The sequence below is a fragment of the Haliotis cracherodii genome, unplaced genomic scaffold (genome assembly GCF_022045235.1).
Source record: "Haliotis cracherodii isolate W230 unplaced genomic scaffold, xgHalCrac1.p SCAF_22, whole genome shotgun sequence".
Lineage (NCBI taxonomy): Eukaryota > Metazoa > Mollusca > Gastropoda > Lepetellida > Haliotidae > Haliotis > Haliotis cracherodii.
In genome coordinates this window covers 6,576,285-6,598,450 of record NW_027266278.1, presented here as the reverse complement: position 1 = coordinate 6,598,450, position 22,166 = coordinate 6,576,285, and the positions used below count along the sequence as shown (strand labels likewise).

General features: G+C 39.9%; 1 protein-coding gene across 1 annotated transcript in view; it reads right to left on the bottom strand.

Annotated features, from left to right (window-relative positions):
- Window positions 1-22,166, bottom strand: part of LOC139471500 (uncharacterized) — a 147,211-nt gene that overhangs the window by 70,246 nt on the left and 54,799 nt on the right. The window contains exons 59-85 of the mRNA XM_071253857.1: window positions 21,077-21,250; window positions 20,629-20,838; window positions 20,069-20,111; window positions 19,464-19,633; window positions 19,065-19,238; window positions 18,296-18,505; window positions 17,818-17,860; window positions 17,484-17,644; window positions 16,906-17,079; window positions 16,323-16,541; window positions 15,979-16,021; window positions 15,654-15,814; window positions 15,175-15,354; window positions 14,482-14,688; window positions 14,272-14,314; window positions 13,723-13,883; window positions 12,609-12,659; window positions 11,949-12,158; window positions 11,355-11,580; window positions 10,761-10,863; window positions 10,094-10,250; window positions 9,342-9,568; window positions 8,513-8,675; window positions 7,280-7,505; window positions 6,040-6,250; window positions 3,371-3,592; window positions 685-994 (exon numbers count right to left, since the gene is read on the bottom strand). Coding sequence (XP_071109958.1) covers window positions 685-994; window positions 3,371-3,592; window positions 6,040-6,250; window positions 7,280-7,505; window positions 8,513-8,675; window positions 9,342-9,568; window positions 10,094-10,250; window positions 10,761-10,863; window positions 11,355-11,580; window positions 11,949-12,158; window positions 12,609-12,659; window positions 13,723-13,883; window positions 14,272-14,314; window positions 14,482-14,688; window positions 15,175-15,354; window positions 15,654-15,814; window positions 15,979-16,021; window positions 16,323-16,541; window positions 16,906-17,079; window positions 17,484-17,644; window positions 17,818-17,860; window positions 18,296-18,505; window positions 19,065-19,238; window positions 19,464-19,633; window positions 20,069-20,111; window positions 20,629-20,838; window positions 21,077-21,250 — 4,479 coding nt within the window. The remainder of the gene's footprint in view (window positions 1-684; window positions 995-3,370; window positions 3,593-6,039; window positions 6,251-7,279; window positions 7,506-8,512; window positions 8,676-9,341; window positions 9,569-10,093; window positions 10,251-10,760; window positions 10,864-11,354; window positions 11,581-11,948; window positions 12,159-12,608; window positions 12,660-13,722; window positions 13,884-14,271; window positions 14,315-14,481; window positions 14,689-15,174; window positions 15,355-15,653; window positions 15,815-15,978; window positions 16,022-16,322; window positions 16,542-16,905; window positions 17,080-17,483; window positions 17,645-17,817; window positions 17,861-18,295; window positions 18,506-19,064; window positions 19,239-19,463; window positions 19,634-20,068; window positions 20,112-20,628; window positions 20,839-21,076; window positions 21,251-22,166) is intronic.

Sequence of the window (22,166 nt, the reverse complement as noted above, 5' to 3'; positions counted from 1 at the left end):
ATTCCTACATGTTACCACTGTGCCATACAATTAGCCACCAATGAGATGTTCACATAGCACAGAGTGGAAATATGAAATAATATTTATGGTTGATAATTCATTTACCGTTTTTCAGTGAGTGGTGTTGCGTCACCTACCACATTGGTCACTGATGCGTCCAATTTGGGAATGTACTCCAAATGTCTACCATTACACATTTTGAAAGCTTTACTTCAGCATTGAATGCTGTGCCCCTGAGCTGAAATTTTCATTTAAACAGATGCTCAATTGTAAGTTTTGAATTGTAGACAGAAAAGGCTGGAGCTGCTGGAATACTGCCCGATAAAAAGGGAAAGTTGACTACTGGAAAGTTGAAGTCACCCCTCTTGTCATACAGTCTTGAGGAGAATTTTTGTCACTGAATCATTATGCATAGATGTGACTGGGTAACAGATGAGGAATCTTTATTTCTACCTAATGTTATGAGAGGAGGTGGTATTGTCAAGTGGTTAAAACGTTGGCTCGTCACACTGAAGACTGGTTTGATACCCCAATGCATGGAACAATGTCTCATGCCACTTTCTGGTGCCCCCTGCTGTTATATGCACGGAATGATGCTAAAGGTGCCAGAAAATGTTCGCACCTCCCCCAAACATTAAAATCTGTCAAAAGCTATGCACATGTGTAAATGGATATTTTTCTTACAGTCATACTGTACACTGTTCCGTTTCTTGAGATTGACAGAGTTGTAGGCTATGACTTCATCTCCGTAGATTCCCCTTCCCAGTCCAACACCCACGGAAGATTTAACCAGATCTGAATCGTCATACACCACCACATTCCCTCTTAGCTCAGCTGGGTTACTGGTTGAACTGAAGTCTGGTGTCAGTCTGCCACCAGGAGGCGTGACGTCATAGGTTGGGATGCTGCAAGTCACGGTGGATCTTGCGCCTGCGCTGTTCTCACCATACACCGTGAAGAAGACAGGGGCACCGTGACTACTTTGAGGAAATCGCTGCAACATATATATCCATTTTCAAAGATAATAGAAACTTCAGAAAGGTGCCTAAGAAACAATGACTGCCAGTAGGTAATAGCTACATATTTTGTATCATCCTCAATAAATACAGACTTAAAAATCATCGAAGCCAACAAATTATTACATAACATGTGACAAGTAATGTGACTTGGATAATCACTTTGTGAAATCATATTTGATAATTAAGATATAAGCCCAGTGATGAGTCCGGCTTGGCAATGGTTTTCAGCATCCTACGCTGGCCGTAAGATGCGGCATTAAAAAACAAACAAATTCGGATGTCATGAAAGCGAGGCCCAAATATGATTGTATTCGTAATACGTGTAGGTATGATTATTGATCCATAAGAAGCTTTAAAAATAACACCGGCTGTAAAATAATATGTGAAGTTCGAAATTTGTATGAAACAACCATATTAACGATAAAAGTGTTTCTAGAGGCATACAGGAGTTGGAGTTTTAAGAAAGTACAAGATACAAGGATCAACAACTCCTAGAAGGTTCTAACACCGTAACTTGTTTCCATCAGTTAGTTTCTGGTAGGATCAAACACAAGATCACATGCTTGATAACGGTGTTAGAACCTACACTGAAACGTCGCTCCTAATTGTAATAATAAAGTTGTTCATATATCTTATGATAACTTACTAAATTATTCTTTGAATTTGCTAAATTATTCTTTGAATTCTTCATTGATGTTTGTCTAATGCTCGGCCGGTAATTTCTTCACTGGATCGTGACAACCCCATTTGGCATATTTGTAGAATGGGCTTTACAAGATTAATAAAAATCTAAGTTGTATTCATATTCGTGCACCACATCTCCACATGCAAAGATACCACAAGTCGAAAGTCCAAATGAAAGAGACGTTGTACCACCACCAGATATATAACAGAGTTATAGTTTAGTGAGTGAGTATGGCTTTACGTCGTGTGAAAATGGCTTTGCGTCGTGTGAGTATGGCTTTACGTCGTGTGACTGTGGATTTACGTTGTGTGAGTATGGCTTTACGTCGTGTGAGAATGGTTATACGTCATGTGAGTGTAACTTTACATCGTGTGAGTATGGCTTTACGTCGTGTGAGTATGCTTTTACGTCGTGTGAGTATGGCTTTACATCATGTGAGCGTGACTTTACATTGTGTGAGTATGGCTTTACGTCTTATGAGTATGACTTTACATCTTGTGAGTATGGCTTTACGTCATGCAAGTGTGACTTTACGTTGTGTGAGTATGGCTTAACGTTGTGTGAGTATGGCTTTACGTCGTGTGTGTATGGCTTTACGTCATGTGAGTATGGCTTTACATTGTGTGAGTGTGGCTTTACATCATGTGAGTATGGCTTTACATTGTGTGAGTGTGGCTTTACATCGTGTGAGTATGGCTTTACGTCATGTGAGTATGGCTTTACGTTGTGTGAGTATGGCTTTACATCGTGTGAGTGTGACTTTACATCGTGTGAGTATGGCTTTACGTCGTGTGAGTATGGCTTTACGTCGTGTGACTGTGGATTTACGTTGTGTGAGTATGGCTTTACGTCGTGTGAGAATGGTTATACGTCATGTGAGTGTAACTTTACATCGTGTGAGTATGGCTTTACGTCGTGTGAGTATGCTTTTACGTCGTGTGAGTATGGCTTTACATCATGTGAGCGTGACTTTACATTGTGTGAGTATGGCTTTACGTCTTATGAGTATGACTTTACATCTTGTGAGTATGGCTTTACGTCATGCAAGTGTGACTTTACGTTGTGTGAGTATGGCTTAACGTTGTGTGAGTATGGCTTTACGTCATGTGAGTATGGCTTTACATTGTGTGAGTGTGGCTTTACATCATGTGAGTATGGCTTTACATTGTGTAAGTGTGGCTTTACATCGTGTGAGTATGGCTTTACGCCATGTGAGTATGGCTTTATGTTGTGTGAGTATGGCTTTACATCGTGTGAGTGTGACTTTACATCGTGTGAGTATGGCTTTACGTCGTGTGAGTATGGCTTTACTTTGTGTGAGTATGGCTTTATGGATTTACGTCATGTGAGTATGGCTTTACGTCATGTGAGTATGGCTTTACATCGTGTGAGTGGGGCTTTAAGTCATGTGAGTATGGCTTTACATCGTGTGAGTATGGCTTTACGTCGTGTGAGTGTAACTTTACGTCGTGTGAGTATGGCTTTACGTCATGTTTAGTAATATTCCAGCAATATCACGGCGGGGGACACCAGAGAGGGGATTCAGATATTGAGTCCACGTGGGGATCGAACCCGGGCCTTCAGCATGACGAGCGACCACTAGGCTACCCTACTGCCCCTGAGTTACAGTTTAAGTGCAGGCAATAATGTACCAAATAAGACATACCTGGGTGATGATTGTTGATGGTCCGCCAAGTTTCTCCCCGCTCAGCACATCACTGAGTCCAGGTTTGGTCCCAGCATCCACAAAGATCTGGACCTGACTCCGGTCATCCTGGGCAGCTATGGCTATCTCTACAGCCGGCTCTGTGTAGTCTCTATCGGGGAGTTGCCTCACTAAGCAGCTCCGTGATGTGGACACTGCCTTCTTCTTTTGACCAGAACCTCCCTGATTGAAACAAAGATTTAGGCAATTAAATATGATATGATATATGATACACAATCATATCATTGCTTGTATTTATGTGTGTCAATTCAACACGTTCTTAACTGAATTCATTTTGGATCTGTGCTCAGCTATTAACAATGGCAGTTACCATAGGACCTTTGGGAACTGACCGATTTGACGTACAAGTATGACACAACAGGGATGGCCTGAGGTTATAAAATTCATCCACAAACTGACGTTAAGATATTTAATACATCAAACTCTATAATAAATCCGAGCTTCAGGTCCCATTCCTTTGGCATGTAAACCAATTTGAATGTCCCTGAGTGGTTTCACTTTAATGTAACCATACCTCACAGGCCCTCCAAGCTGCTTAACATTTAACAAAAATGAGTCTTATTGCAATATCTCCATGGCATTTGAGCGACAAAAAATTGATTTAATTGTCTGTGTCTACATAAAACCATCTTCCCGAGGCAAGAGAGTTAACTGTCTTTTAAAGTCCAGTTTCCACCCTTGCCGAACGAGGCTTGAATTCCTGTGCTCGATCGTAGTTCCACCAGTGGTTATTACGACTTATGTCCCTTCTAAACCTCTCCTATGGACCAATCAGATTCCACCTCTCGTATCACTTGCATTTGATACAAACAAAATGGCAGCGCCCCGACAAGACGATCTGATCAATTTTTGTGATAAAACGGGTCTTACATCCCAAAGTGCATCAAATCACGTGACCACCTTGATTAAACTCATGAAAAGATTTGGAAAACATCTGTTGACAACGAGTTGGCGGCGCACATGCTTTGCAAATCCTACAATCGACAGAAATCAGCACGACAGTTTACGAACCGGATTCCGATTTCGTTGCGCGATTTTGATTGGACTATGCATAGACTCGTTAACCCAGCAAAAATGGAACTCCATAAAATAAGCCTAGTTCGGCAAGGGTGGAAACTGGACTTTTATAGTCAGTTAACTCTCTTGCCTCGGAAAGATGACATAAAACAGCTCCAAACATTGTCTGAAGCCGTTGGAAGATACATTGAAGCGCCTGTAAAACGATCCAAAAGTGCAATAACAAGACATGTCATTTGAAATTGGGCACATTACACAGACTTTGTTATGAAGAACTTTTGCAATTATTTGAATTTGAATTATATTGGTTAAATCCTCAGAGACCCTATCTCTTTCATTTAGAGAGGGTTATCTCTATCCCACAGAATGCTTATCTGGCATTAACAGAATACTTGCCTCTTCGTTCGCCATTTGATACTGATGGTAGCCCATGTACCTCTTTATCATATCACAAAACTACCCAAAGAGGATCCTGGCTAGAGAAGGAGTGAGTGAGTATGGTTTTACTCCGCTTTTAGCAATATTTCAGCAATATCATGGCGGGGGAGACCAGAAATGGGCTTCACACATTGTATCCATGTCGGGAAACAAACCCGGGTCAGGGTGACGAGCAAAGCTTTAACAACTACACGGAGTGTAGGGGGAGGAGGACCTGTACCCTATCAAGTGTGTTAGAGATAGGCATAGGTGCCGTCACTCTAACTAGCCCAATCCCTGAGGTACAAACGGGAGCAAATTTTCTGATGACGGCAATGCGCAATTCTGAGTTTGACATAAATTGAAAATGCTGAATGCACGAATGGCCGCAACTAGTCATAAGGAAGAACGGAGACTGATTTCCGAGGGGATCTTGAACGCATCAATGAATATCGATTTAGACGGTGGAGAGTGTCAAGGACATTTCTAAGAAAAGGGACACTGATCCATGAAATATTTGAGCCACGTCCCAAAAATACTGGTTGGTTTTATTACATCCTCCAAAACTACTCCATCTGACCCAATAACCCAGAATCCCCGGAACCGGACTGAAACAACTCAAGGTTCTGCCTCGGGTTGAAAGACGTGGTGTCTCGTCTTGCAACCTCACGTCTGGTTGATGATCCCGTCTACCTCCAGCCTGACCTTGCCCAGTCTCATTGTGAAGGGCAAGGACGGCTCTGACGAGGGAGATACGATGCGTACGATAACATACCAGCCCGAGACAGAAAATTCCGCCATGGCTGGATGTGGGAGACTTTGTCAACTCCTCCGAACCCGTGAAGATCCGGGTTAGAATAGGTCTTCAGCAACCCATGCTTGCCGTAAAAGGCGACTCTGCTTGTCGTAAGAGGCGATCGGGTAGTCAGGCTTTCTGACTTGGTTGATGCATGCCATTGTATCCCAAATGCACTGATCGATCGAGACCGGATTGTCTGAGAGAGAGAAAGAGAGAGAGTCAATTGGCTGTTCCAAACTGCCCCCTCCTCCCATGGCATGAAGTGTAGATTATTCCGTTTCCGAGTAGGTTTAAAGGTTTGGCCATCTTAGAGCGATTGGAAATAACTGTCTGGTATTGTTTCGACCTTCTATAGAAAGCGTTTCACCCTGCTTACGGGTTTGTCCACATAGTCTAGGAACTCTGGTGGAGATGTGTCCTCTTCCTTCTTGACAGTGTCGAGGAGTCTCTTCTTTATGACTGGTGCAGTGTATCTAAAGATTTCAGCCTCGTACAAAGTCTTCTTAACCTTGGGAAATTTGATCTCTATCGTCACAAGCCCTTTCAGGACCAGTATCACCGGAATTAGATCTATGTCCATGATCAGACTGAAACAATATGTTTCAGGTGTGAACATGATCATTTCCTTTCGAAATAGAATGAGACAATAATCAAAAACAAATTCAAAACGCTTCTTACTTGATATATTAGACAATCGAGTTACGTTGCAGTGATTTATTGAGTGATGATTAATTATCATTAACATTCAAGCTATATCGTACAGCATGATAAAAACCCTTTGCGATTTGGCCAGGGAAAAGAGTGGTCAAGGCCGACGGTGCACAATGGCACACATATTGACAGCATATACATGTTAGCCACCCACTACTCATAAGTAGGCTATTATAACATCCCGAAATCCCCATAAGGGAGATCCATTGCTAAACACAACCGATTTAAACGTTATTTGTATTCATATAAGACATCACAGATAGCAATGAAGTATTGGGGAAAACACGCTCACGAGGTTGTGGTAGACAGAGCATGCCCTGGGGAGAGGGAAAAACCAAGGGAGCGAAGCCCCCGCGGTTTTTCCCGACCCCCAAGGCATGCTCTGTCTACCAAAACCGAGGGAACGTGTTTTTCCATGCTTATAAACCGAAAAAAGAAATTTAAAACAACATTTATCAACATTTTTATGTTTCGAACATACTTTCCATGAACCTTAAGAAACACGCGTAAAATATCTGTTGCTGGCGTACAGATCTTGAAAAGGACATTCTAAAAACCAGTAAGGCTTATCAACACCTCTGTAGCTTCGTGGTACACTCACTGGGCCACAGATATGAAGGTTGCGAGTTCGATCCTCGGGAATATAAAGAAAACATTTGTCATTGGATTTTACATTTCATTACACGTTACAATCTGAACGGAAGTTATATTAATAAAATACCCAGGACATTATATAAAATCCCTGGGACATTACAACATCCCTGTTTATGAGATTTAACCCGACTGGAAAGTAAAACCTCACAATAGGTTTTAATGCCTATAGAAAGAAGTATCTTACTTAATAGCGATCCCAATGAATAGGTTTATAAATAGTCATCTAAACTAAGTACATGAAAACACCATACCTCAAGTCAAGAGGGAACTTGGAGAATCCTATTTCAGCTCTGGTTGGGAACTGGACATTCATGAGGTAACCATCGATTCTCAGCTTGCCGTACATGCCTAATCCAATACCCAGTTCTCCATACACATGGGCGCTCCCAAAGGGCACGGCTTCACCAAACACTTTCATACCAAGGATCTTGGCTCCTACGGCTATATTCATACCATAAGATGCTCCTGCTCCTGTTTCTGTTATTGGAACATTCAGGTAAATACGAGCTCCATATAACTAAATGTTAAACAAGATAAACTGATTCGGCATTGAAATGGTTTCAAGAACATCACTGCTGAAGGGTGCGGTTATGCATCACCCTGACTTAGCTGCCTTGTGCCACATGTACATTAACAGAGGTCATCATTAAAACGTTGCATGGCCTACCAGGGTCCAATACGCTATCATAGCGCTATAACTATATGACATCAATACTTCATCATCGGCTTACCCACGCGTGAAGAGCCGGGGTAGAATAGGTCTTCAGCAACCCATGCTTGCCGTAATAGGCGACTATGCTTGTCGTAAGAGTAGACTAACGGGATCGGGTGGTCAGGCTTCCTTGACTTGGTTGATGCATGTCATCGATCCCCATTGCGTGGATCGATGATCATGACATCAATCACTGGATTGTCTGGTCCAGACTCGATTATTTACAGACCGCCGTCATATAGCTGGAATATTGCTGAGTGCGGCGTTAAACAACAAACAAACAAACATCGGCTTACCATAGTCCTACAATTCGTCATTTCTACAATTACTACTATTACTCTCTAACATTAAGCGCAATAGCTTCTCTTAACAGGATACACACTCGCTGAATCATTCGATCATTCAGCTTTTATGTTGAAGTATGTTATGCATGATGTAAATAATAAATTAACCATTGAGGCCTTTACTGGAAAAGAAATAAATGAAACATAAATATATTTATTTTATTATGTCTCCCGCTAGTAATATAGACCATTGTATACAACATAAAATGTTATACATACGTTCCATATCTACATCACTATCAGTGATTCAAGAAGCCAGCTGCAGTTTTAACTCCAAGGCAGAATGACTTTATGTAAATGAATGATAGACAAAATCAAACATAAAATTTAAAATGTGTGGCCTTAAGGGTCAAACGAACACTGGCCAATTCACTGTTACTGGTGGCATTGAATTCTGTAAAGGAAAACAAAATATGCATTCAACTTACCAAAGGTCATTGGGACGAGGCCCCCAACAAGAAAACTTTTTTTGTAGCTGAAAAGTCCGATGCTTGTCCTTGGCAGGCTAAAGTCTCCTTTTAGGATTATATCAAATGAGCTGAAGGAATTCGTCCCATCACGGTTGAGGATTGCATTGACGATGTCCGAATACTGAGAAGGTGAAATTAAACAATTACTGTATCTGAACAAATGTGTTATAATTTTCTTTCACTGTTCCTTAAAATCGTGTATCGAGGGGTGTTTTCTCTGAAAAGCCGACTGTGAACGATTGAAGAATCATAGGTCATACAATTCTCATGAATAATACCAAGCGAGAACAGTGTTAAAACACCTACAAGAATAACAACAATAAAAAAACAGAAACCTTTCACCAGCTCTTAATCTGTCACCTCGGATTAACATTTTCAAACACAGTCAGATATTTGAGTTGCTTATGATAGAGTTTTGGACTGGGTGAACTGTCATTTTGAAAATATCTTTCAAACACTGATCATTGCTCAAACAATGTATTACAAGTCATAGAAATAAAAGATTCCCTGAAATGATCCAACCAATACTTTAGAGAAAGTGTAGAAATTTATATGCCTAATATCTTTCCAACCTAAATGAGTGTTACAACTCAAAACGGAAAATAAGCATTGTTGACTGTATTCCTATTAACATTTCTTCAATTGAATGACACTTCACAGAATTCAGTTCATTCATGGTCCAAAAATGCCTTTAATGACTTTACTTTTTCTATTTTGAAAAACGTATTACATGTTCAGCCTGACTGGCAGTATTCTTAACTTTGACTCCATAACTTATAACACATACCAGCGCGAAAGCCAGATCTCTCAGTTGTCTCGTCAGACGTAGAGCAAGTTCAGGGTCGATGTTCTTGGCATCAAACATGGCAATCATCTCCCCGATGCTCATGTTGGCCAGTTTAGCACCGAGAAGCTGCAGTCCTTTCCCAGTCAGACCTTTCCCCACAGTGTACGCCTGATCCCCGCGACCCAGGATGTCGGTGACCTGACCCAGGACCTTCATGATCTTCTCGCCTGTAACAGAAAATGATACTTGGGAATACGTAATTAAAATGTCATTGAATGCAGGAAATAACATGTAACTAGATGTAGATGAACAATGGTACAACCCTACTAAACACAAATTGTGATTGAATGTATCAACGTTAGCGCGGAGACCTCACTTCTGACTAGGGCAGACAAATTTTAACATTTACCCTTTCAGGTGAAATAAGTCACAACACCTCATGATATTACCGAGGAGCATTGACATTTTCAAACATGAACTATAGTTGTGTTTGATCCAGCTGGGGAAAACATATTCATTTCATTTAATTATTTTAATTAACTTCAGGTACATGTGTATGTCGTGCAGTATAAATATTATATGTAGTAGGTTTTAGATTTAAAGCTTTTGGTGACCGAGGGATGACGATGTGGATGAGTTAATCTCCTACCAGTACCCATGGTCATAACCCGATGATGTATCAATAAACCTTGCATATTACGTATTAACTGCAAGTATGACCTATATTTTCAGGAATATCCAAAACGACCCACCTCCTTCCATGCCCAGCACGACGTTGCCACCGCCGACCTCCCCTGAGTACAGAATGGTTCCTGGGTTGGCTATACCCATCTTCTTGATGGCACTCTTAGTGTTGGTCGCCATGCCACCTTTTTCAGTGCTTTCCAGCACCTCTGAGCTGAGTCTTTTCTGAAACAGGTGCGGGCTTATTATAATGACATTGTGGTTACCTTTAACGCGTTCCTTTATTACAAAGGTCAACAATATCTTTGAACCACTAGATCTAGAAACACAATGGTGCACTGTATGCCTAGTGATCCAGATTAGTAAAAAATAGGTATTTATAAGAACCCTAAAAGGAGTGTCATCATTCTTTTTATGATCAAGTGTACGCACATTTGAACGAAGTGAATCTATACAGACACGTACAAGCATTTATCGCAGATTAATTAGGAACATTTATTTTGTATTCTTTGGAAGGTGGGCTTGGTATATATTTTTCAGCAAAAATATACAATTTCAGACCATCCAGCAAGTGAACATGTATTTTTGGTAAAATCGGTATTTACTGGAACATTTTTGTTCACCTTTCATGAAAATTTCAAATGGTCGGTCCTTTAAGCGTATGCCTAATTAAAAGAACTTACAGAGTATTGATAATATATTTGATCAGGCCTAGTGAATGAAAAAAACTCATACTGCTTCCGCCTTCAGTCTGTCAAGGATATTCTTGATTTCATCATTTGTATAGTTCTGCTTCAAAGCTTCTCTAAGGATCCGTTTTACATCGCCCGTTTTCATTCTGTATGAGAAAGACATGTGAAACAATGTGCTGTCAAAAATATGATCCAATTTACTATTTCCCTCTCAAAGATTTACTTATGGTTGGTAGTATATGATATTGAGATAGTTCTGAAGCTTTTACTATGAATCAGTAATGGCAGATCGGAAATGTTTGCTTTTGGATCGGGATCTACAAACAAACATTGGGAGCATTTCAATTACAATTTCTACTTCATTGGGCATATACAGTTTATAACGAACAAACTGACGGATATAACGAAATGTGTTTTGATCCCGTCAATTTGTTGTATATTTGCTGTACATATGCTCTATATATGCTTATAACGAACTACGGTTACAATGAACTCAATGGGACAACTAATTTGAACTATTTGAACAAAAAAGGACACATTCATCAGTGTTTTAATGCTAATCTTACTTTAATGTCAAGTGATTTTACTTGTGATTTTTATTTGTAAATGTGGAAGTATATCTCGGGGAAATACTCACAAATCAAGAACATCTCTCTTCCTCCTTCTTCGCCCACCAAGTACACAGGAAGGAACCTGGAACATCTTTGTGTCCAGGAACTTATAGTAATAGCATGTGTTGGGGAGCTCAAGGCCGTTCGTGGTGCATATTTTCAGATGGAAGGACACTTCATAGAGGGACGGAGTCTTGCTGATGAAGTAGCTCAATGAGATGTCACTGCCAACCGACACTGTGTGGTTTTTGTCTGAAACATTGAGAAACAGGTGGAAATATCGAATATATTATCTCATCGGTGTAGGCATTGCGGTTATCTCTAATAGATTAGCTTAAAAACGGTTTGATTCATAAACACATGCTTATGATATGGTCGGAATCTTATCATGGATTTCTTGGATCTTTCGTCGCTTTTATTGCTGTAGTGGTGTACATTCCATTAGTTCATTGCAAAACGGATAAAACTTATCAAAATACAAACTAGCATTCTTGTCTAGAAAAACATATAAAGAAAACATGTCAAACTGAAATAATTCTAACCTGTTAGTCCCTTTCCTATGTTTTAATGGTCTGCGGTATATATCTTAAATGATCGCCCAAGATCCCCGCATTACTCACCATATTCCACAGTCTGAAGATTCTTCGTCCACTCTTTGTTCTCTATATGGTACACAAGTTGGTCATTACAGTGGTCAACCTCGATGCCGGCAGTGATGGAGTAGATGCCGAGGTACTTGAGGTCGACGTCCACACAACACGTGATGCCCATGCAGTTGTCAGTCAGTCGGCAGGCGCTCGAGATGGCAGCAGGAAGGGGTTGTTGGCAATCTACTCAGTATAAGATTCACAAAATGTGCATTGATCATGAATTTAGAGATGACATACTTTATTTTATCTGAAAATAACAACATCTAACCCGAGTGAAATAACACTCTTTGTCGGAACAACTTTCAAACCGCCTGAATAACGCTATAGCTTACAGGGACAGATGGTGGTGATCAATGAGGAATATATATAATAATATATATAATATATAATAATAAATGAAACATTTGTATTGTCTCCTCAAATAACATGTTACCTTATTTGACTGTGCCACTAATACATATGTCAACAGTGTCAGTTCACTCGATGAGATAAATATATTATGTTAGAAGTAAATACACATATTCATTGTAAAATTATCTCCATTTTTCTTTACACTTCGTCTTATTCTCATTAACTGTGATCTATTACTGTAAATAAAAAGGGTTGATTTGAAATAATACGCTTCCTTACCCGAGGATTGAAGAGCACACTTTTCAACCTTCCAAAAGTCAAGGGACAGCCCTGCAATACAAAATCAGTCATCTTCGTGGATATCACATCTTTGTTTTACATAAGGTACTTCGGGTCCATGGCTACTTCAGATACAAGCATGCTATTGCTGTGATATGAAGTAATGTTTGGAATTATAAGAAAAAAAGAAGATATATGTTTCGCGTTTTCAAAACAAAAGGCCAGCTCCATTATCTTCATGACAGCAGCACAATGTCAGGCACATATATTTTCATTCTTTTTTTCTTGCTGTTTTTATCACTGGTCAAACATGGCTAGCAAATAAATCACATTGGGAAACTTATAAATCCGAATGTTCTTTCACAACTATCCGGTTTACCAATTGCGAAACCTTAATGTCTACTTTGAGGCTCTTTGTCAACCAGTACTGCTTCTCAGTACTACTTCTCAGTACTACTTTTCAACGGTATGTAAAACTGACCCTGCTTCATGGCATTGTAAATGTTCAGAAGGTTGTTTCAAGAAGGTTTCTTCGATAGTTTCAAAGGTTGAAATGAAGAAACTATACAGAAATTAAGTGTATATACATGTCTTAAGAGGGCGCTGGGGTAGCCTAGTGGTTTAAACCGTCGCTCGGCCCGCGTTCGACTGCCACACATGGGTACAATGTGTGAAGCACATTTCTGGTGTTTCCCGCCGTAATATTGGTGGACTATTGCTAAAAGCGGCGCAAAATCCAGTGAGTGAGTGAGTGAGTATGGTTTTACGCCGCTTATAGCAATACTCCAGCAATATCACGGCGGGGACATCAGCAATGGGCTTTACACATATAAAATACTGCACTTGCAGCAAACTTGACAAATGATAAATAAAATAAGATAGTGGTTGCATAACGGTTTCGATAATATAGATACACGATTAGGGCTCCATCAATAAGCTAGATTATACATATCATACAATTCGAATGTGCCGATTTGATACCATGGCATCCTGGCATAAGTGGTGACAAGGTTTAAAGTCAACTTTTATTAGTACAGTATTTACATTGCATTAAGCCATGGTTCGCGTATCGTTATGATTTCTCGCCGCCATGAAAGTGTATGTAATTACGTACCTCTCAACGACATTGGTGGACTCGAGTTGCACGGAGAATAGACTAGTTCCGAGTTTGACAAGACTGGGACGTCAAATACGCATGTGTTGCCCTCAAAGCAGATCTTCAAACGCAGGTCAATCACCAGCTTCTGTGAGGCTGGAATGTGCCTTAGATTGTACCTATGGTGATATTTTGGAACCAGCTGTTATATTTATTGTATTAATTGTATCCTTAGTCGTACATTTTATTTTCTAACTGTTGAGTGCATAACTTCCTTAAAGTGACCATTGGTCGTGAGACGTCTGTTTACTAAACAAAGAAATTCTTAGCAACGAATCGGTATTTTCAATGTAAGACCTGAAATGTATGCTTTCTTACGTACATAAGCAATGGTCTTTTACCATTTAGACTTTTTCCTGAGCCTTGATAGTACTTCCCAATTTCTCAAAGAGTATTGAATAGCAGCATGTCACTCACACTAGAAGCTTGTATCACTGACCTAACATGACCCAAGAACAAGGGTGTAAATTGTACATAAGTAAATTGTAGATTATAAATGTTACTTACGTCAGATGCACCATGGACCCAAGGATAAAAAGCCCATTCGTACCTGAAAATATTTACATACACATGCATGACACGCTGACATCAATACAAATGACATTCGTTTTGTTTTGAAGTGCAAACATATATTGGAAAGATATTATTGCAATATCGTTGCAAGTGTTGCATTTTTGTCTCCTTTTATTTCAAAGTTATTTTGGATAATATATGTACCCCATTCGTACTCCAGGAGAGACACGGCCGATGACAGATTTTCAAATGTTATAGTAATCTGAAGATTACAAATATCCACATCAAACGTCATCTGGATTGCTCTATTGATAAGGGGGACGTCAACACAACAGCCGACAGTGGAACAGTTGTCGTGCAAATAGCATCTCAGAGAGTCTGGCAGTGATGGTACTGTGATGTTACTGCATACTGGAATGAGTGAAAACATAGAGAAAAGGTTGTATAATAAGAACATCAAGATAACACTTCATGTTGAGGAGTTAGTTACTAGAATGCATTTGAGAAAATAATTGGCACAGAGGGAAAGATCATTAAATTATATTTTGGAAACAGGAAGATTTTGATCAATTTCGGGAGGCATCTGCATGCTTAAAAGATCAAACATTTTATTCCATACATGTGTGTACAATATACGTTCTTTGGGTGTATATGGTGTAGCAAGTTATCATCAGCATTTGATATAGTTTAAATAGTTCGCTTAGCTAATACACACAACCAATGCAATGAGTAGGTAAAATATGCTTCTGGAAATTAACATAATTGATGGTTTTATGAAAAGGCCAGTTTGGAGGCCCATACATTTTTTTTGCCAATGGACATTTATTCAAGGACTAGTCTGAACGGCATGTATCGCTACAGGAGAATGGATCAGGATAGGTCTGTGTGTAGACCTACCACCATTCCAGTTGTTTACCCCAGCAGGGGAATATGGACTTGCTGACTGGTCACAGGCTGGACTGAGGAGATACTGTGACACCCCGAGATCATCCAGGAGCTGAGATATCAGAGTATCAGAGAGAGTAGAGACGGTGGAGGACAGCCCCTTGCCTGACGCCCAGTTGGACAATGAGAAATCTGGAACAAACCATACAATCAACTGCATGTACATGCATTCTAGATTATAAATTAAATACTGTTAAAAAAATGTTACATTATCTTTAGTCCACCATTCCTTGACATTTTGTTTCTTCTCAGAAAACGCGAAAGGAAACACAATGTTTGTAATTTTGGTGACAACAATGACAATAGTTATATGCAGACAACCACAGAAGCCAGACAAGCAGGCGATCGAAAACGTTTACTCCACTCTTGGTCAATGTAAGCTCGAACTCGGACGTGTATACCATTTATGATCACTGACTAAATCAATTTACTTCTCTGTTTCAGCATGGCCTCCCAGTCACACAGGGGTTGTGGTATCTTGGCTTTGTCAAGGAAGGTTTTAGAGAACAAACACTCGTTCTGTTTCAGACACACACTGACAGCTGCAGTCACCTCCAGTTTCCTCTCTGACGACAAATGGTTGATGGTGTAACTGAAACACAATGGCTTCAGTTATTGGTTCCGTAATATGTACGTAATCTCTTTAACTGAATTGTTTATCCTGTAGCGTGTTTGTAGACGCCAGTGTCGTGTATTCATGTATTATAAGCATATAGTATTATGTTTTACAGGTACAGTTACTAATGTAATACTCACCTTACTCGGATAACACCTTTCACATAGAAATGGTCCTCCCTACCTGAAATCATAGGAATCCACCCATTGTAAAAACACTGTTCATAGTGTATAAATATTAAATGCCAGAGGAAGACCAGTCTCGATTATCTGCAGAAACAGATTTCATTGAGCGTTAAAAGTAACAAGGCGGTGAAAATTATACGAATACATTACTGAAAATCAGTGATGGCTCCAGAACGTTAACATAATAAAAACCTGATCCTTATCTATGTCATCTTCTTTATGACTACTTGCAGATCATGTATAATAATGTAACATTTGGGAACCGTTTGAGAAAAAAACTAAAAAACCTTATGTCATACCCCACTGATAATCAAACAACATCCGTTTATAGACCAGATTTTCCACGCCCACTGTCAGCTGATAGGTGCACATGTCCACTGTCAGGAAGACGTTGAAGGCACGTGACAGGAAGTCGATATCGATGCAGCAGTCAATGGCGGTGCAGATGTCAGGCACGTGACATGCCATGGAATCAGGGAGTTCTGGGAGGTACTGGTCAAGCCCAGGAACTGGACACTCTGAAAGGTCAGTAAACTGTATATTTGCACTACTTTTCAATATGCGGTTAACTTATGTGAAGAAGGTAGACTTCCAAAAAATTACGTCAATTGAAATGAACGTATACAATGGAGCACTATGTACATATACACCATATCAAAATAAAATTTAACTCGTCTATTTAACAATAATGTATTTCGTGATTCCTTTGTTGTAATTTATCTGCATACATTTTGACAAAATTCACTGGGCCTAACCTTAAAAAGACCGAACGATTTTCGCAGACAATATACCAGTCCGTAAAAACGCTTGAAACACAATTTAACTATACCGGTAACATCTCACAAGTGCATGTAACTATGACCTGTTTCTTCTCGGACATACCATTGTTCCATCCAGTAACAGCAGGCACATAAGGCCTTTTTGTTATTTGACACTGGGGTGTTTTCAGATATTCTGATATCCCTAGACGTTCAAACAGTTTGTCTGCGACGACTGACGTAAGGCTTGTTAATCCAACTGAATCCGTTTCACCCAGGAAGTCAGACAAAACAAAATCTGTACATACAAGAAAAATCAGTTAACACAGTAGAAACATTAACACTAAATAACTACAAAGTTTGTCTGTAGCAATATCAGTTTAAGAAGGTATATACACATACATGTTTCAGTATTTCTCGCACTCCTTTGGTCACAAGAAATATTTGTTTTCAACTGACTTACATTTTTATCCGGTTTATTTCGATATTGAAAACATATGGCAAGCCAAAAAACTAATGCCCTCTTTCAAGAGATGGTCCTTAAGAAAACATCCGTACAAATGTCTTCCATATCTTTCATCAACCTAACTTATTATATAGATCTCATCCTTAAATAAAAATGAGTGGGAGGAAAAAATGTTATTTAAGGTATAACGTCTCGAGCCGTGACGCAAGTAGAAAACCCTCACCCACATCACTGACCTGCAAGAGCTGCTGTACTCTCCCAGTCACAGACCAACTTAGGAATCTTGACGTCCTTCAGAGCAGGGAAAGAAATGAGACAAGAATCCTCCTCAAAACAGACACTGATGTTGAGGTTGATCAGGAACTTCTTTTCTCCGAACAGATCATCTATCATAAAACTGAAAAGAAAAACAACAATACATACAAAATATTTGGCTGTCATATGTCACTGTGCCATATGCAGTGGCTTTGTTAAGTCAAATGGACGTGGCTATAACATCTTTTTTGTATTTACAATATGTATAGTTTAACATATAGAGAATGGAAACTATCAGTGAAATGGGATACATACTCAACACGGACTACGCCCTTCAGATCAGAGTGTTCCTGTTTTCCTGTAAAGACAATATCGTAGCAATAATATACATGTTGCTATGACAACAACAAAAAGTTTCCAGAAGCATCAAACATAATTGTCATTATATGTAGTTCTATTACAGTTATAAAAGAAAAGTTCATCCAACATTTCGGTTTTTAAAAAAAATATATATGTAGGGGCTAGCGATATTCAATTTATTCCATCCAATTGCCTCTTCACCATGAAAACCAAAGCAGTGAACATGTAATAACTTAATATGTTTACAAATGATGAAGTTGATTTTCTCGTCCCACATACCGTATCAGATGAAAGATAAAATTATCTAGAAAAATGTTTAACATATTCCCGCGATATCAAACTGGGTCTAATTAATATACGTCCCGTATCTAGATGTTGTAATATCCGCTATCCAACCTTAGATCTACTCTTTAAAGATATGTGTCCTCCTCACCCCATTTGTAGCTGGACAAGGCCCTGGTGAAGACGAGCTTCTCTATTCCCATAGTGAAGGTGTAGGTGCAAGGGTCTATTCCTATCTGGACGTTAAAGGATCTCCCGATAAAGTCAACGTCAATACAACACTGTATGGAGCCACACGGGTCTGACAGATGACAGGTGACGGAGTCTGGTAGTGTGGACAGACTGAGTCTGGCAGGGCAATCTGCGACAGCAAGTGTACACTACTGGTACTACGTGTTTATAATGTAATGAAAGCAACAGAAAAGGCAGGAAGGCATGACCTCTTTGAATAAACGTATGGCTCTGTATATCAACAGGTTAACGCTCAAAATATAATCGTTAGCACTGGTGTTCAACAAAACAATAGTCATGTATATAAAAACCTCTTCTTGATGATAAACGTAAAATTATCAATCACGATAATAGATTCAATTGGGCGTAAAAGGCAAAATGGCAACAAAGCAACTTCTGATGAAAGTATTTCATTATCGTCATATACAATGCTGTCAGTGATGGGGGCGGTCGGGTGGCCTAGTGGTTAAAGCGTTCGCTCGTCACGCCGAAGACCCGGGTTCGATTCCCAACATGGGTACAATGTGTGAAGCCCATTTCTGGTGTTCCCCGCCGTGATATTGCTGGAATATTGCTAAAAGCGGCGTGAAACGTCACTCACTCACTGTCAGTGATGGCTGCATCAAACAAGATGTTTCATTGTTTTTCATTTGCTAAGCAGACAAAGATGGCAACAATGTTGCAGTTACCTTTTTTCCAACCACCAACTGACCCAGCATATGGGGGTAGAGCCCGGTCACACTGGGGGTCCCTCAGGTAGCTTGTGACACCAAGCCTGTCCAACAGTTGGGACACAGCGAGCCCAGACAGTTGTTGGCCAAAGGGAAGTTTCATACCAGTCAACCAACTCTTCAACGAAAAACCTGCCAGAAACACATGACTGACGAAATACGCATAATGTCGGAAAGCGCATGTTAAACCACTAATAGTAAGTAAGTAAGACTAAAGATACATTACTGATACGTATTACAGGAACAGATTGGTTATAAGAGGCACCAAAACTCAGACTGTAAAGTGCAATTTGAGCGCTTCTTAAATATTATGATTCAATTGTTACCAAAATCAAATCATTGTCAGAATACCGGTACCGTTGCCAGTCTTGGAGAAGGGTCTGTTCCAGTTCCACACCAGTTTAGGGAAGCTGACATCAGTGAGGACAGGCAGGCTGATGACACAAGACTTGTCTGCCTCAAAGCATAGGGACAGGTTGAAGCTCTGTAGGTACTTCCAAGCGTGAACGAGGTCGTCAATCTTGAAGCTGAGGATTAGTACGAATCACTTGCGTTTACGCTCAGTTTTATCACTGCCTGTCAGGTAAAGGAAATCCCAAAGTGACGCAAAATCTAGGGATTTGAGGTTTGTGACTATTCCATGAAAACATCATCAATAAGCTACTCAAGATTAGATTGGAGTATTGGAGTTTTGGAGTATTGGAGTATTGGAGTATTTTTTCAGACATCACCAACTTACGAATTACCTCAAAGTAACAGTATTGACCTTAATTTTCTTTAATATTATTATTGCTAAAAGTGCTGCATTCAAATATATATATATATATATATATATATATATATGTGTGTGTGTGTGTGTGTGTGTGTGTGTGTGTGTGTGTGTGTGTGTGTGTGTGTGGAATCATTTTCACATTATTAACTATAATACATATACATCATTCAATATGTATGTGCACACTTACTTCAATCTCACAACTCCATTGAGGTTGAAATGCTCCCATTCGCCTGAAAAAATACGTTATATAGTATTAATGTGTAGTTAAGAGAAACCAAGGAATTAATGGAAGATATACATTCTGTAGCAATTGTTCGGAATGCATGTATGAATAACGTTTATTAAATGTAATATGAAAATGATTCTAAAAATACAAGAACATATAGTTAAGGATGACAAGAGTTAATGCCAAGAGGAAGCTACGTGTTGTCTGAGATACCTATGAACTAACAAAGAAGACATGGTATCATGATATCTCCCTGTGTTACAGTAACAACTCAATCTAACATACAATTCGTCACTTCAGATTTTGGGGGAGTGGTTAGCCTTCGCTCGTCACACCAAAGGACCAGGTTCGATTTCGAACATGAGTACAATGTGTGAAGCCCATTTCAGGTGTCCCCTGGGTGTTACTGCTGTAATATTGCTAAAAGAGACGTAAAACCATATTCACTCACTCCGTTCCGATTTTAGATGACGACACATGCGCCTGTTGCGAATTGTAGATTTTGCTGCAATGAGACTTACCCCACTTGTAGTTGAGCAGTGATGTCTGGAAGGTGAGTTTTTCGATACCGACAGTCAGGACAAGGTTCCGTGAGTCCAGGAGGATCTTGAAGTTGAAGGACATCCCCAGACTGACCACATCCACACAACAGTCCAGTCCAGTGCAGTAGTCGGGGATGTGACATGACAGGCTGCTCGGTAGGGTTGGGAGGGTCAAGTTTTTAGGGCATTCTAAAATTTCAAACCATATTCATGATATTATTTTGTCAATGGGGATTATGGCATGACGCGAACGTTCTTCTTTTACCAATTTGACATGTAGGTAATAATACCGTGTCCAGTGACATGACACACTATGTTTGAAGATCTGAGAGGTTTATCTATGGAATGGTCTGCACGTATGAAACTATTGGTTACATTTCGCACACTATCACCAGAATAACGTGTTACACAATCTACAAACTCTTACCATTATTCCACCCTATGGCGTCCGGCTTGTATATCCCCCTCTGTCTGTCACACATGGGGTCCAGGAGGTATTCAGAGATGCCCAGGGCTAGAGACAGCTGGAACCGGAATGCTGAGGTCAAGGCTTGACCGATGTTCAGATTGTTACCATTCAGCCAGTTCTTCAGGGAGAAACCTGTGCATTATCAAAGTTCCATATGATAGTATATCACGATTGGTTTGTTCAAGGCATGTACAGGTATATATTATAAAACTAACATCTTCCAAAACAATAAATGCATTCGAAGTGTATGACAGAAACACTGGGCATACACTGTCTTGGAAAATGACAGTTAGGATATGACAATTGCATTTGGATTAAATAGAATATAGACAACTGGTATACATATCTGCAACCTGAATTATCATAACAATGAAATACAATATATTTCAAACATTCCCTTCAGCAATACAATTCTTTCTGTTAATTTGTATTGTTGTTGCATGTTTGCGTGGCTGCTTGTACAATGTACAAGTCCGTGAAAAGACTGGTTGTTTTTATCGTGCTTGCCCACTGAGATACCATACCATGAGTTTTAACATGGGTAATTTACTCAGACACAGTATATTGACTCCGAGCCGACTAGTCCTGTTTTTATCCCCTTCAAGCCGAGCGGTAGGTAGGGCAACAACAAGTACCATCGTTTAACATGTTTTGGTATCAAGCGCAGTCTATCGAATCACAGGACATTCCGCTTTCCGGGTAGACACTATATCCACTAGACCACGGAGGGGTCATGATGTGAAAGGAGAGTATGGCTTTGACATTTACCCTTTTGTTGAAGCCCACAACATGTCATACTGACAGACCCTTTCATTACGGGGCTGACCGGGATTTGAACCAACGACTAGCGAGTCTAGAGTGAGTGAGTGAGTGAGTTGGGTTTAACGCCGCTTTAAACATTATTCCTGTTATATCATGGCGTGTCAGCTTAATGTGGGAGGAAAGCCCGAAGTGATGCAGGTCTCAGACGTTTACCACTTCGGTGAAACCCGTGAGCACGGGTATGGTGCCGACAAACCTAGAAACATAATCGGGGCGAACCGGGATT